This window comes from Leucopleurus acutus, assembly GCF_964270905.1.
Source record: "Leucopleurus acutus genome assembly, chromosome: 2".
NCBI lineage: Eukaryota > Metazoa > Chordata > Mammalia > Artiodactyla > Delphinidae > Leucopleurus > Leucopleurus acutus.
The window spans coordinates 14,886,851-14,900,170 of NC_139143.1; the positions used below are offsets into that span (position 1 = coordinate 14,886,851).

The window sequence follows — 13,320 nt, forward strand, 5'->3', positions numbered from 1 at the left end:
CCCATTAAAAGGATCATACACCATGATGAAGTGGGGTTTATTCCAGGAATGCAAGGATCCTTCAATATACGCAAATCAATCAACGTGATACACCATATTAACAAATTGAAGTAGAAAAACCATATGATCATCTCAATAGATGCAGAGAAAGCTTTCGACAAAATTCAAAACCCATTTATGATAAAAAACCCTGCAGAAAGTAGGCATAGAGGGACCTTACCTCCACATAATAAAGGCCATATATGACAAACCCACAGCCAACACCATTCTCAATGGTGAAAAACTGAAACCATTTCCACTAAGATCAGGAACAAGACAAGGTTGCCCACTCTCATCACTCTTGTTCAACATAGTTTTGGAGGTTTTAGCCACAGCAATCAGAGAAGAAAAGGAAATAAAAGGAATCCAAATCGGAAAAGAAGAAGTAAAGCTGTCACTGTTTGCAGATGACATGATACTATACATAAAGAATCCTAAAGATGCCACCAGAAAACTACTAGAGCTAATCAATGAATTTGGTAAAGTAGTAGGATACAAAATTAATGCACAGAAATCTCTGGCATTCCTATGCACTAATGATGAAAAATCTGAAAGTGAAATCAAGAAAACACTCCCATTTACCACTGCAACAAAAAGAATAAAATATCTAGGAGAAAACCTACCTAAGGAGACAAAAGACCTGTATGCATAAAGTTATAAGACACTGATGAAAGAAATTAAAGATGATGCAAATACATGGAGAGATATAACATGTTCTTGGATTGGAAGAATCAACACTGTGAAAATGACTCTACTACCCAAAGCAATCTACAGATTCAATGCAATCCCTATCAAACTACGACTGGCATTTTTTACAGAACTAGAACAAAAAATTTCACAATTTATATGGAAACACAAAAGACCCCGAATAGCCAAAGCAATCTTCAGAACGAAAAACGGAGCTGGAGGAATCAGGCTCCCTGACTTCAGACTATACTACAAAGCTACAGTAATCAAGACAGTACGGTACTGGCTCAAAAACAGAAAGATAGATCAATGGAACAGGATAGAAAGCCCAGAGATAAACCCATGCACATATGGTCACCTTATTTTTGATAAAGGAGGCAGGAATGTACAGTGGAGAAAGGATAGCCTCTTCAATAAGTGGTGCTGGGAAAACTTGACAGGTGCATGTAAAAGTATGCGATTAGATCACTCCCTAACACCATACACAAAAATAAGCTCAAAAGGGATTAAAGACCTAAATATAAGGCCAGAAACTATCAAACTCTTAGAGGAAAACATAGGCAGAACACTCTATGACATAAATCACAGCAAGATCCTTTTTGACCCACCTCCTAGAGAAAGGGAAATAAAAACAAAAATAAACAAATGGGATCTAATGAAACTTCAAAGCTTTTGCACAGCAAAGGAAACCATATACAAGACCAAAAGACAACCCTCAGAATGGGAGAAAATATTTGCAAATGAAGCAACTGACAAAGGATTAATCTCCAAAATTTATAAGCAGCTCAATAACAAGAAAACAAACAACCCAATCCCAAAATGGGCAGAAGACCTAAATAGACATTTCTCCAAAGAAGATATACAGACTGCCAACAAACACATGAAAGAATGCTCAACATCATTAATCATTAGAGAAATGCAAATCAAAACTACAATGAGATATCATCTCACACCAGTCAGAATGGCCATCATCAAAAAATCTAGAAACAATAAATGCTGGAAAGGGAGTGGAGAAAAGGGAACACTCTTGCACTGCTGGTGGGAATGTGAATTGGTACAGCCACTATGGAGAACAGTATGGAGGTTCCTTAAAAAACTAAAAATAGAACTACCATATGACACAGCAATCCCACTAGTGGGCATATACCCTGAGAAAACCATAATTCAAAAAGAGTCATGTACCAAAATGTTCATTGCAGCTCTATTTACAATAGCCCAGAGATGGAAACAGCCTAAGTGCCCATCATCGGATGAATGGATAAAGAAGATGTGGCACAGATATACAATGGAATATTACTCAGCCGTTAAAAGAAATGAAATTGAGCTATTTGTAAGGAGGTGGATGGACCTAGAGTCTGTCATACAGAGTGAAGTAAGTCAGAAAGAGAAAGACAAATACCGTATGCTAACACATATATATGGAATTTAAGAAAAAAAATGTCATGAAGAACCTAGGGGTAAGACAGGAATAAAGAAACAGACCTACTAGAGAATGGACTTGAGGATATGGGGAGGGGGAAGGGTAAGCTGTGACAAAGCGAGAGAGTAGCATGGACATATATACACTACCAAATGTAAAATAGATAGCTAGTGGGAAGCAGCCGCATAGCACAGGGAGGTCAGCTCGGTGTTTTGTGACCACCTAGAGGGGTGGGATAGGGAGGGTGGGAGGGAGGGAGGGAGACGCAAGAGGGAAGAGATATGGGGACATATGTATATGTGTAACTGATTCACTTTGTTATAAAGCAGAAACTAACACACCATTGTAAAGCAATTATACTCCAATAAAGATGTAAAAAAAAATTATGCAGACAGGTAAATGCTCATAGAATTTTATGCAAGACAGGCATAGCGTCCATCTATGATAACAAAGGAAAAAGAAAAGAGTTAGAGATTTTTTTTTTTTTTTAAAAAGCAAAACTTTCTTCAGGGCACTATAAGAATTCAAATAAAACTTCAAGTTGCTTTCAAACTGCAGAGCCAGTCAGACAGACATGATTTTTTTTAACCTTAAAGTTATAGATAAACCTTTATTCCAAGAGAAAAATAAAAAACAGAAAGGGGAATTGTACTTATTCTTTTTAAAAATATGATCTTTCAATATCAATGGAACTTAAAGGGATATTTCCCATCCCTCTCCCCTGGTAAAGTAGAAGTGTGTGATTTTTTTTTTTTTTCCGTCTGTCTCTTGCGCCAGGATGCTGCAAAGATGGCACTTAATTGTATGTGTGGGCCTGTGTGTTTCTATACAAACCACAGGAGAGTATGCAAATGTGGGAGGCTGGCAGCCCTTTGCTAGAGGCTTGTTGAGTCCACAGCAAGCACACTTCAAAGTTCCCTCGTCTTCTTCCTGGCTCAGAAGTTAGTTTCTTTCTACAATGTTTTTATAAGCAGGACGTTCGTTGCCAAGATGGTGAATATGGAAAGTGAGGAAAATTCCACGAGTTGTAAAATAGAAATGTTTCCTTCTCTTTGGCTTATGTAATTTTACAAACACACACGGAGACACAGAGCAGGGTAAGTAAACTATCAGTTCTAAGAAGGTAAAGGTAAGGTTTTTCACAAAGGGATGAGAGCTTGTTTAAGACAGTTATAAATAGGGGCAGCTATACATTTGGTTTTATTCTTCTACTTGGGAGAAGGCACAGGTTCAACTAAATGGCCCTGGTATGTGTTTCCAAAAGCACATTGTTTCTTTTACTAAGAATTTAGAGACTTTTTATTCATTGAATTTGCCTCTCTCATCACTTTGAATGGGTTGATTTTTCCAGGGGAAAAAGAGCACATTTGGAAGACACACACAGAAGTAGAACATTCTGTACAAGTGTTCTAAAGATTCACATGAACTGGTTGTAATATAAATCGTGTAGCTTTTAATATGCTGAAGGTAAAGACAAACCGTGTGTTTATGCTGTAGAATGCTCTTGTAACGAATGCTATTCCCCACAATCCTACGTCTTCACTGTGGCTTTTACATCATAAAAGGCAGCTAAACTCATCTTTCCTTCTGCCCTCCGTATAAGGTAAGATACCATCTTGGCCTTTTGTTTATTTCAATTTCTAACCTACAGCTTATTTTTTTTAAATTTAGAGCCCTTTGCATTCTTTCCATTTTTAAGTATCTCCTGGCCACTTGCACCTTGAAGTTTCAACTTACATCTTGCAAATAATTCAAAGTAGATTCAGAGCAGGTGAAAAATGCAAAACATGTGCTAATGGTATCTATATTTGCACACCGCAAGTAAACTTTTACATTTTGGGGGATTATTAATTTCATTGAAAAAAACCAAAAACTAGCATCTTGACGTTGTACTGAACAGATTTGAAAAGGCATGGCAATATTTTATACTTCTCATTGCTACAGTTACAGAGAAAGTGTAAGATAAAATGAAGCTTGAATTTGCAACTCTTGTTTACTCATTTATTTTTTGGCCTACCCCTGACTTTGGGGCTTCTAACTGCTCCTAATTCTCTTGGGCATCCTCTCTAAAAATGACATCATTTTCCCTATAGTTGCCCCATAGCGCTACCTACCGTCCACTCCCCTGAGGTCTTAGGGCTTTCAGGTGAGATGAGAAAAAAGGAAAGAAAATTCAGTTCTTTCCTTTAGAAAGTGAAGGAGAAAAATAAGTTTACTGTGCAAGTCATACCACAAGTCTGAGACTCAGTCCCTAATCAATTGAAGGACTCTAGTCAATGATTTATTTTTCCTTTCTTTTCTTTTGTTTAAAGGCAAAGCTATTGTAACATTTAACCTAAGAGATTTGATAGCACTGTCCCGCCCCTCCTAAGAGTGTAGGCTGCTCCCAGGGCAATCATCATTCTGCTTCCTTTAAAGCATTTCCTTTCCTTCTGTTGCATAGTTGGTACTCTCTTGACCTACCTACTCTTAACTGACTTGCTGGATTAATAAAAAAAATTTCCATTTACTCTGTAACATACCAGGAAGGATAGTCAACTGTTTTAGTCCAAAGGCTAAGTTTTGCGGTCACCAGTAGACTTAGTTGTATTTTCCCCACACAACAACTACCTACAATCACGAGAAATAATAGAGTGGCTGTATTAAATTGCTAAGTCTTTGAGATGGTTTGAGTACACAGTAATACATAACTGAAAGAGAATTCCAGTCTTTTAAAATCTAAAAGAAAATTAATCCAGCAGTTGGATCTCTGAAAAATCAGTGGGTGACATTATTCTTTTAGCAATATTATTGGGCAAAAAATATATGTTACATTTTAAAAAGCAAATATTTCACTTAGTTGTTCAAAAGTGCATTTACTGAACAATTACTATGCTTTCCTATTTGGTGAAAAATGAAATAAACTTTTTTTTTTCATTTTTGAAAATGAAATAAATTGCAAGATTTAACTTTTTAAAAAAGATGTATGTGAGGAAAATTTGGAAAAGGTGAAAAAACATTACCAAAAAAAATTCTTCTCTCTTGGCCTAGCATTAACAAAGTTATAAAAGCATTTATTTATGAATAAAAATATACATATAATGGAAATGAAAAAATAATCCGAAAAATTGTATTTAATAAGTGGCTCAGTATGAATACAGAAGAGAAATCTATCAAGAAAAAATGTGCTGCTTTTCTGCCCGTTGAAATCCCAAGATAAGCAATGAGAGTTTGATGTAAAAATCACTTGAAAATTATGATCCGGAGGTCATAGAGGTAGATATTTAAGCTATTTCAAACGGAAAATCACTTCTCATCCTTCTTGCTTCATCATCCAATACACATCACAACCACCCCTGAGCAGGGCTATTGGGCTGGCCATATTTATGTCACCTATGTCACTCTGAGGGCTTAAAGTAGGAAGGGATAGAGACGTAGCCAGACAAAATTATCCTGGTCTCCCCAGCATGTGTCAAAAACTGTGATTTTCACTTGCCCTCCCTCCAGGGCATTTTCCAGCCTTTGGAGGTAAAAGGGTTCTGCACACTCAATCCCAAAGTGTTTGGGGGGCGGGGTGGTTTCCCCGCATGTCACTAAGCCAAGCTCTGGACACTAGCTGAGTGTCCTACAATTCAGCTCAATTCTGACACTATCAACCGGAAGATAGCATCAGATTCCACAGGGAAAGGGCTCAGTCCCGCAAGACTGCTCGTTTCCAGTCCCCCTGCCTGCCACCTCTAATGCCATTCACAGCCTAGACTGTTACCTGTGCTTCTGACCAAATGGAAGGTTCCAATGATCCCCCTCCAACTCAGGATGGCAAGTCAAGGTTGTTACCTATACTTCGGCTATAAATCAGGTCCCCACAATCCCCTTTTTGGGTTCTGTTAATTTGCTAGAGTGGCTCACACAACTCAGGAGATCCTTTTACTCACTAGGTTTCTGATTTATTACAAAGGATACAACTCAGGAATAGCCGGATGGAAGAGACACCAGGGCAAAGAATGTGGGGAACGGCGCGGAGCTTCCATGCCCTGCTGAACTCCCCACTCTCCCCAATATCCACGTATTCACCAATCTGGAAGCTCTCGGAACCCCATCCTTTTGGGTTTTTATGGAGGCTTCATCACAGCGGCGTGACTGATTAACTCATTGGCCATTTGGGACTGAACTCAATCTGAAGTCCCTCTCCCCTCCCAAGAGGTCAGGAGTGGGTGGGATTGAAAGTTCCAATCTTCCAACCACGTGGTCGGCTCCTCTGGCAACACGCCTCTGTCCTTGGGCGCTTTCCAGAACGCATCTCATCAGCATAACAAAAGAGACTTTTATGGCTCTCCGAGCTTAGGAAATTCCAAGGGATTTAGGAGCTCTGTGCCAGAAACAGGTACCAAGCCCACTTATATATTTCTTACTTTAGATCACAATATTGCAAGAGGCCAGAAAAGAGTCCTAGTAGGAACAAAGAAAATAACGAGCACCAAATATTCATCAAGACAGGCACTGTGCTGAGCGTGCTACATAAACTGTTGTTGAATCCTCTATCAGGTGGTAATTATCATCATGCCTGTTTAACAGAGGAACAAAACGAAGCTCAGAGAGGTCTGTGGATTCGCTTGTAGTCCCTCAGCCAGTGAGTGAAAGAAGGGGAATCAAATCCAGGTTTGTAGGATTCCAAAGTCTATGCTTTTACAATGTGTCTAAGTGTTAATTCCAAATGGATTTCACTCCTTTTCTTTCATGGATGTTTTAGGTTGGAGGGGAGGTCAAGACAAGGAGAGAGAAATTAAATAAACTCTAAGAAACCACTCACAACCATTTGGCTTCCTGTAGTGTTTGCTTTTCTGATATCACATCGTTGGAAAAGGAATACATTCCTCAAGCCTAGTATTTTTATGAAGTTTGTAGATTATAATAATTCTTACCAATTTTAAGGTGTAAATGACAAATTGTTTACTGTCATAGAAAACTGGATTAAGTTCCGAGTTCCTTTCACTGTGACAATAAAGCAGTTCAGAAAAAGATAAACAGAAGAAAAATATTTCTTCTGGAAAAATATAAAACTTTCATAAAAAATCTGTTTCTAGCCCGTCAGTATGGAATTTGTCACTAATCATTTTAAACTATGCCCTTTTATGCTTCTTCTGTCTCTTTTAGCTTTCTGAGTAGTTCTTTGATGTAACAAAGACAGTTTCAGACAAGATTTCAGTTCATCTGGAAAAAAAGGTTTAAGTCTGGAGGCAAAATGCAGTGTATTTAAAATTTATATACTCTACAATGCCTTTGTTCTGAACTTGAAGATTCTGCAAAACTTCTAAGCTTCTTTGGCTTCTTCCTCTAAGCTCATTTGTTCTTCCTTGCTTATTATCATGCAACTGTGACTTTAACTAGTGGTTCCATCGTTTAACTACATGCAGAGTCATGGCTGACCCTTTCTGATCAATTGCCAATCCATACAGGTTTGACTGATAAAAGAGCCAATTAGATTTAAGCAAATTAAGGGACATCACCAATGTCAACCACTTATTAAACTGAATGCTGAATTCCATGCATACAAAACACTAATGCACTGAGCCCCATTAAGAGTTGAAATACTAACCCCATTAGTAACTCCAGACCTTGAAGGGGTAAAGGTCATAAGAAAGTTTCATATTTATGGATTAACATTTGGAGTCTGTTTTATTTTTTTAATTCTTTTCCTGGAACTTTTGAACTTGCAGTATAATGCTATTCAAGAGCTTGGATTCAATATATTCTTCATTTCTAAGAGTATCTTAGTGGTAAATAGGAGCATTACGCTATTACAAACAACCTAAAAATATAGTAATTGTAGAAATACAAAAGCCTGAGTACACACAAGTGGGTAAGGATACGCTACATAATTGAAGAAGAAAACAAAACAAAAGACCAAACTCCTCCAGTGGACCAAATAATATTTCAAGTGAATTTTTAAAATAAAAAATGTGAGCTATAGGGATTTGCCTCTGTCCTTCTATGTGCTGAGCTATTGGTCTCATGATCTCACTTGTCTTAATTTCCATCTTCAGAATAACTTGTGTTTATCATATTGTTTAATCATATTTTCCTTTTCTTTGGTCAAAGTTAAGACTTTTATTTTTTTAATACGATTAATTTGATTAAACAACATGAACGAAACAAGGAAGATCTGACAGAACTAACGAGGGTTTGAAATTAGGTATTGTTGGACTTCTTTTCCGCAGCCTTATTGAGGTATAATTGGCAGACACAAAACTGCACGTTAATCATCATTTTTCTCATCAGAAGAAAACAGAGAGAGCTAGTATCAAATAAGATGTTTCATAACCATTAACTAAGAGATGATGTACCAGGGTAAAATTCTTTGTGCTATGTCCCCTCACCTCTCCCAAATTCCAGTGTTAACCAACGTCTGTTATCCTATGTTTACCTAAGTAAAGTAACTACAATAGGAAAGGAACCAGAGTGATGAGTTAGTACAATCTGAGAATATTTCTTACTTCTAATACTCCTGCCCTTCTTATAGCCTGGGCTAACAATTACAGCTGCATGGCCGCAACATTTCTGCGCTGGACAATTTTATACAGAGGAGGTCACCTTTTCCACAGCTGGCTATAAGGTTGCTCACGTAGAAGATGAGGTCTGAGCAGGCCTGAACAATGAGAAGCTTACAACTTAAAACTGGTAATTAAGCTATCTTGACTGATTTATTTATTTACTCATTCACTCACTAATTGTTCACTATGCACCTACCATGTGTCAGGTTTGGTCTAGGCATTGAAGGTAAAAATGTGAATAAGAAATAGTCCCTGCTGTGTAGGTTCTTATAACCAGTGACTGTGACAGTCAGATGAGACAGGCGATTTCAATATAATGTGATTGAACCTGGGGATACAGAAGGGCCCTATCTCAGCCTTGGTTGGTAAAAGATGACTTCCCGATAGATCGACTTCCAAGTTGAAACCTAAAACGTGAGTAGGACTTGGCCAGATGAAGGGGGTAAAAGAAGTTTTTCTGAGCCACATGTGAGAGCAAACACTTGATAAAGAAAAACAATTAGCAGTTCTGCCTTGCCCAGACTTTCTATTCTTATGTTTTTAAAGTACCCTAGAAAGAAAACATAGCTAAGGGTGTTATTACAGATCTTGCATAATTCAGCATTGAAAGATAGTAGGAATTCAAGATCACCATAAAAAAGATCCAATACTGAAATCAAGGACATGGCAATAATGATAACAATCCAAATATAATGGAAAAGTAAATAGCATATAGAACTTTCTCTGCCCATAAGTTGGTTCGCTTCTGTGCGTCGGTTCATTTATTATTCATTTCAGTATGAAACACAGTCCACTGGATAAAGGCATGGAAGATTTCTTTAATAACTCTCAGTACTAATTTAATTCTACTTAAACACACATATTCTAGTGAATGCCACATGCTTTTCAGCATGATTTTATGTGTAAATCAGGATAATCTGTTTTCAGATCATTAAGTAAAAGGAAGCATGAACTAAAACCTATTTAATCAATGAGGTATCACCTTTAAACTGCCACAAGGTCATAAAAAAGATAATTTCAAAGCTGTAAGTTTCCTAATTGTAATCAACAACAATCTAACGATGAAAAGATGTATGTCCTAATGGCTGTAATAAACTTGAGGAAATCACTGTCTGTCTTCGAAGACATTCTGCTTCCTCTTTTGGTGGAGGGCCATCTCCCAAATTCTGGATTTCTGAGGACATGAAGTGAACGATCGCATGATGCCCAGAGAGTGCTGGCTTCCGGAGCATTATGATAATGACGTGGATAAGCAACCACAGAGCAGAGATGAAGATAAGACTCAGCAGTTGACTTCAGTCCAACCGTACCACCGTAAAACAATATTCAGTTTCCTCCTGTTTGCACGATATTAACCCTTCTACTAACCCACTGACAGACATATTCGCACAGTGTATATTGAGTTAATAATGGCAGCTTGCTGTGTTTAACTGAATCGTAGATACACACACGCATATATTATAAATTATTAGGCCATACATTCCTAAACATACAGACAATGGATTAAATTCACCCCTTTTATGAATGCAATGTAAATTGCTGTAAATTACAAACTATCTAAATCAGTGTTTAGCCAGAAAATGAGTCTGTAACTCAAATATGCCACGTATTCTGTTAAGATGTCACTATGGCACGGAAAAATCTCCATTAAAGCACTAATCACTCTTTAATACCTAAATATAAACAAGGGGTATTATATATTAAGGTATAGAGTCATCCCAATTTTTTATCCCTTCAAGCATATTGGGTTACAGTGAAAAATGAAGATAGGAATACCCAAAGTTTCTTTTGTTTTGTTTTGACTTTTTGGTCTCAGTTCTTAAACAGGCATCCACCTAAATTCAATTCCCTTCTTTATTATTTGTTCATACAATATGCAACTGAGTTGATCTGCCCCAAAAGTCGCTCTCAAAGTGTTCTTTTCTTAAACAATGTGGCTTCAGCCATTTAGAGTTTCAATTGTTTGGTAAATACCCATTCATTAATTCTTATAATGTCATAAAAGGTAGATAATAGTGAGTGGTTTTTATGACACAGCAGGTAATGAATTCTTCCTTGGAAGTGGAAGAATTCCTCTTCCAAGAGGAATTGGACAGTTCCATACGAATTGTAGATTAACCCTTATTTTCCTCCGGTGAGGAGACCTTTGTTGCTCTTATGCTCTTTACGGCTGGAGAGGGATTTTATCCAGCCCTGCAGAATGCTCTTAATGTGGTAAGGACATCATCCTTCAGTACAGAACGCACTGGAACCTGAAGCTGGGCTACAGGCCGACACGGGGTGTCCTAGGGTCCTTTTCCTTTGGTATTTTCAAAAAACATACAGTTCTAAACACCAAATCGAGAATCATGTTCTTATTAGTTTGAGGCATGCTTTCTGTTCAAGGGCTGTACATATCAATCTAAGGGAGATTTTTCTTCTTAATAATTAGTTCCCATAAATAGTTAGAACAAGGGTGGAGTTGACTGCAGATCACAATAATTCTGAATAAGTCAATCTTTTTTCATAGAAATAGTTAAAAATAGCCAGATTGTGTCGCATTTCACATGTGAAAATGACGCTATTGAACTCGAATCATTAGGACATGGAATTTAAAGATGTTTTTCCAGTGGTGTGAATAGAGTTTTCCTATTCTATTACCCTCACTCTGCCTTTTTTTTTTTTTTTCTGTCAAATGAGAGGTTTAGATATACTTCTAAACTAGTTGTACAAAAAACCAGGAATGAGAACCACTTGTATGAGAAAATTAAACCACAAATGGAAAACATAAATTTTGAATCTAAATGAAGTCTCAGACAAAAAAGCATTTTCCAGTCTTCTTAACATGCATAAAGCAAGAGATACATGTGTGTACATACACATACATGTAGACTCAGTGCGAGATGAAAGTGGTCTCAATGAAACAACTTCAAGAAAAGGGTCTCAACAGAACAAACAAGAACAAAAACAACCAGAAAAAGTTAATTCTAACAATAAACAAGGTGTTCAGTGGAGACTTAGTTCTAGGGCATTTATATACATTTAGATACCAACGTTGTTCATAGACTTACCCCCTGGCGGCATTGAAATCATTACGGGATCACTTATCAAGCTGCCTTGGCTATTTGAAACATTCACTTGTACTGTATAGTTAGTAAAAGGAACCAACCCATCGATGAGCACCGAAAGGCTGGTCTCTTCACCACTGTACATGACTTGTGTGCCATTCAGAAGAGTGTAGTTGTCGTCTGCTGATTAAAAGAAGAAAAATATTTAAATTGGTGCCTACTTAAGGATTCTTTCCTGCTATTATTTGAATATTTTCTTGGGTTTCTAAATATACGGTACTAAACAGAACTATATATCAATGCCCCGAGAGACATTACATGTGCTATTATCAACATGCATACTTTTATTATTTTGTGACCGAAGGGTTACCTCAGTTAATATTATGTTTTCTAATCTATTTAGCACAGGGATTGAAATAACTGGACCGATAGTCTAAGACAGTATGAAACCTAACCACAAGTATCATGCCTATAAGTAAAACTACGGGCAGATATATAAATTGATCACTTAATGGATTATTTACAATTGTTTGAGATTTTTTTTTAAATCCTTGAATTTTCTTTGATGTGCGGACTGGAAAGAAGTCATACTCTTTTCCCCCAAATGGAATGGTTCTGGATGTAAACAGTACACACAAATGCATGTGTCTCATTTATTATCAATTGGTGTATTTTCTGCTCATTTCGCTTGAAAGGTGAGCTGACTGCTTTCTATCTAATGCCTCTTTAAATCAGGTTTGGTCAAAATATCCTGAAAAGCCACTAGGGATGGGAAGTAATATGTGTCCACTTTGATTAGAAGATCTATTTTTTTTAGCTCTATGGGTAAATGCAGAGGTTGCCTACCTGTATATAAGAATCACCATACACGAGGCATCACCACGTCCTACCACTACCATGCTTCCAAAACTTCAGCAAACCCATTCTCAAATCTTAGCATGTCTAGGACATAGGAAAATACTGCTGTCTGATAACAATATTTTATCTCCCTCTTCTAGGCAACTGGGTTACATTCAAGGTTAAGGAGAGTTAGAAATTAGGCTTAAAAATAGGGCTACAACCGAAAACTGTATTGTAACATTTATTTCACTTTCTATGATAGATGCTTTCCTGAAAAGTTTCCATGAGGCAAATTTTTCAAAATATTGCTTAATTTGGTAAAATTTAGTTATACTTACTCTTAAAACACAGAAAAAACAATTAAGAATAGCAATATTTACTTCAAGTAGTGTTCTTCCTTTGCCAAAACGCTTTTTACTATGTACCTTTAATTTTTCCCACATAAATTCTACAAAATATAAGCAAACAGAAAACACACATGATGCTGGACTTCAAGGGGAAAGCATATTTTCAAGATCCCTGGATACGGATATAATCTTTATTGTTTAAATGTTTTAAAAGGTAAAATATGGTCACGTATGAAAAGTGATCTTGTATTGTACAGTAGACAAAATTTAATAGTTACAGTATTTACAAAAATAGTATATTTTTACATAGTTTAGTAGAGTATGGCGCAAAGGAAAGTACATAAATTTGGTGATCAAAGAGTTTCTGCATTTGAGCCTGTCCTTATTCTTCAGTAGCGTGCTCTTTGTAA

At 37.0% G+C, this 13,320-nt stretch overlaps 1 protein-coding gene across 1 annotated transcript in view; it reads right to left on the bottom strand.

Moving 5' to 3' along the window:
• USH2A (usherin) overlaps nt 1-13,320 on the bottom strand; it is a gene marked incomplete at both ends in the record, with an annotated part of 783,425 nt that overhangs the window by 310,783 nt on the left and 459,322 nt on the right. The window contains one exon of the mRNA XM_082834448.1: nt 11,727-11,906. Coding sequence (XP_082690574.1) covers nt 11,727-11,906 — 180 coding nt within the window. The remainder of the gene's footprint in view (nt 1-11,726; nt 11,907-13,320) is intronic.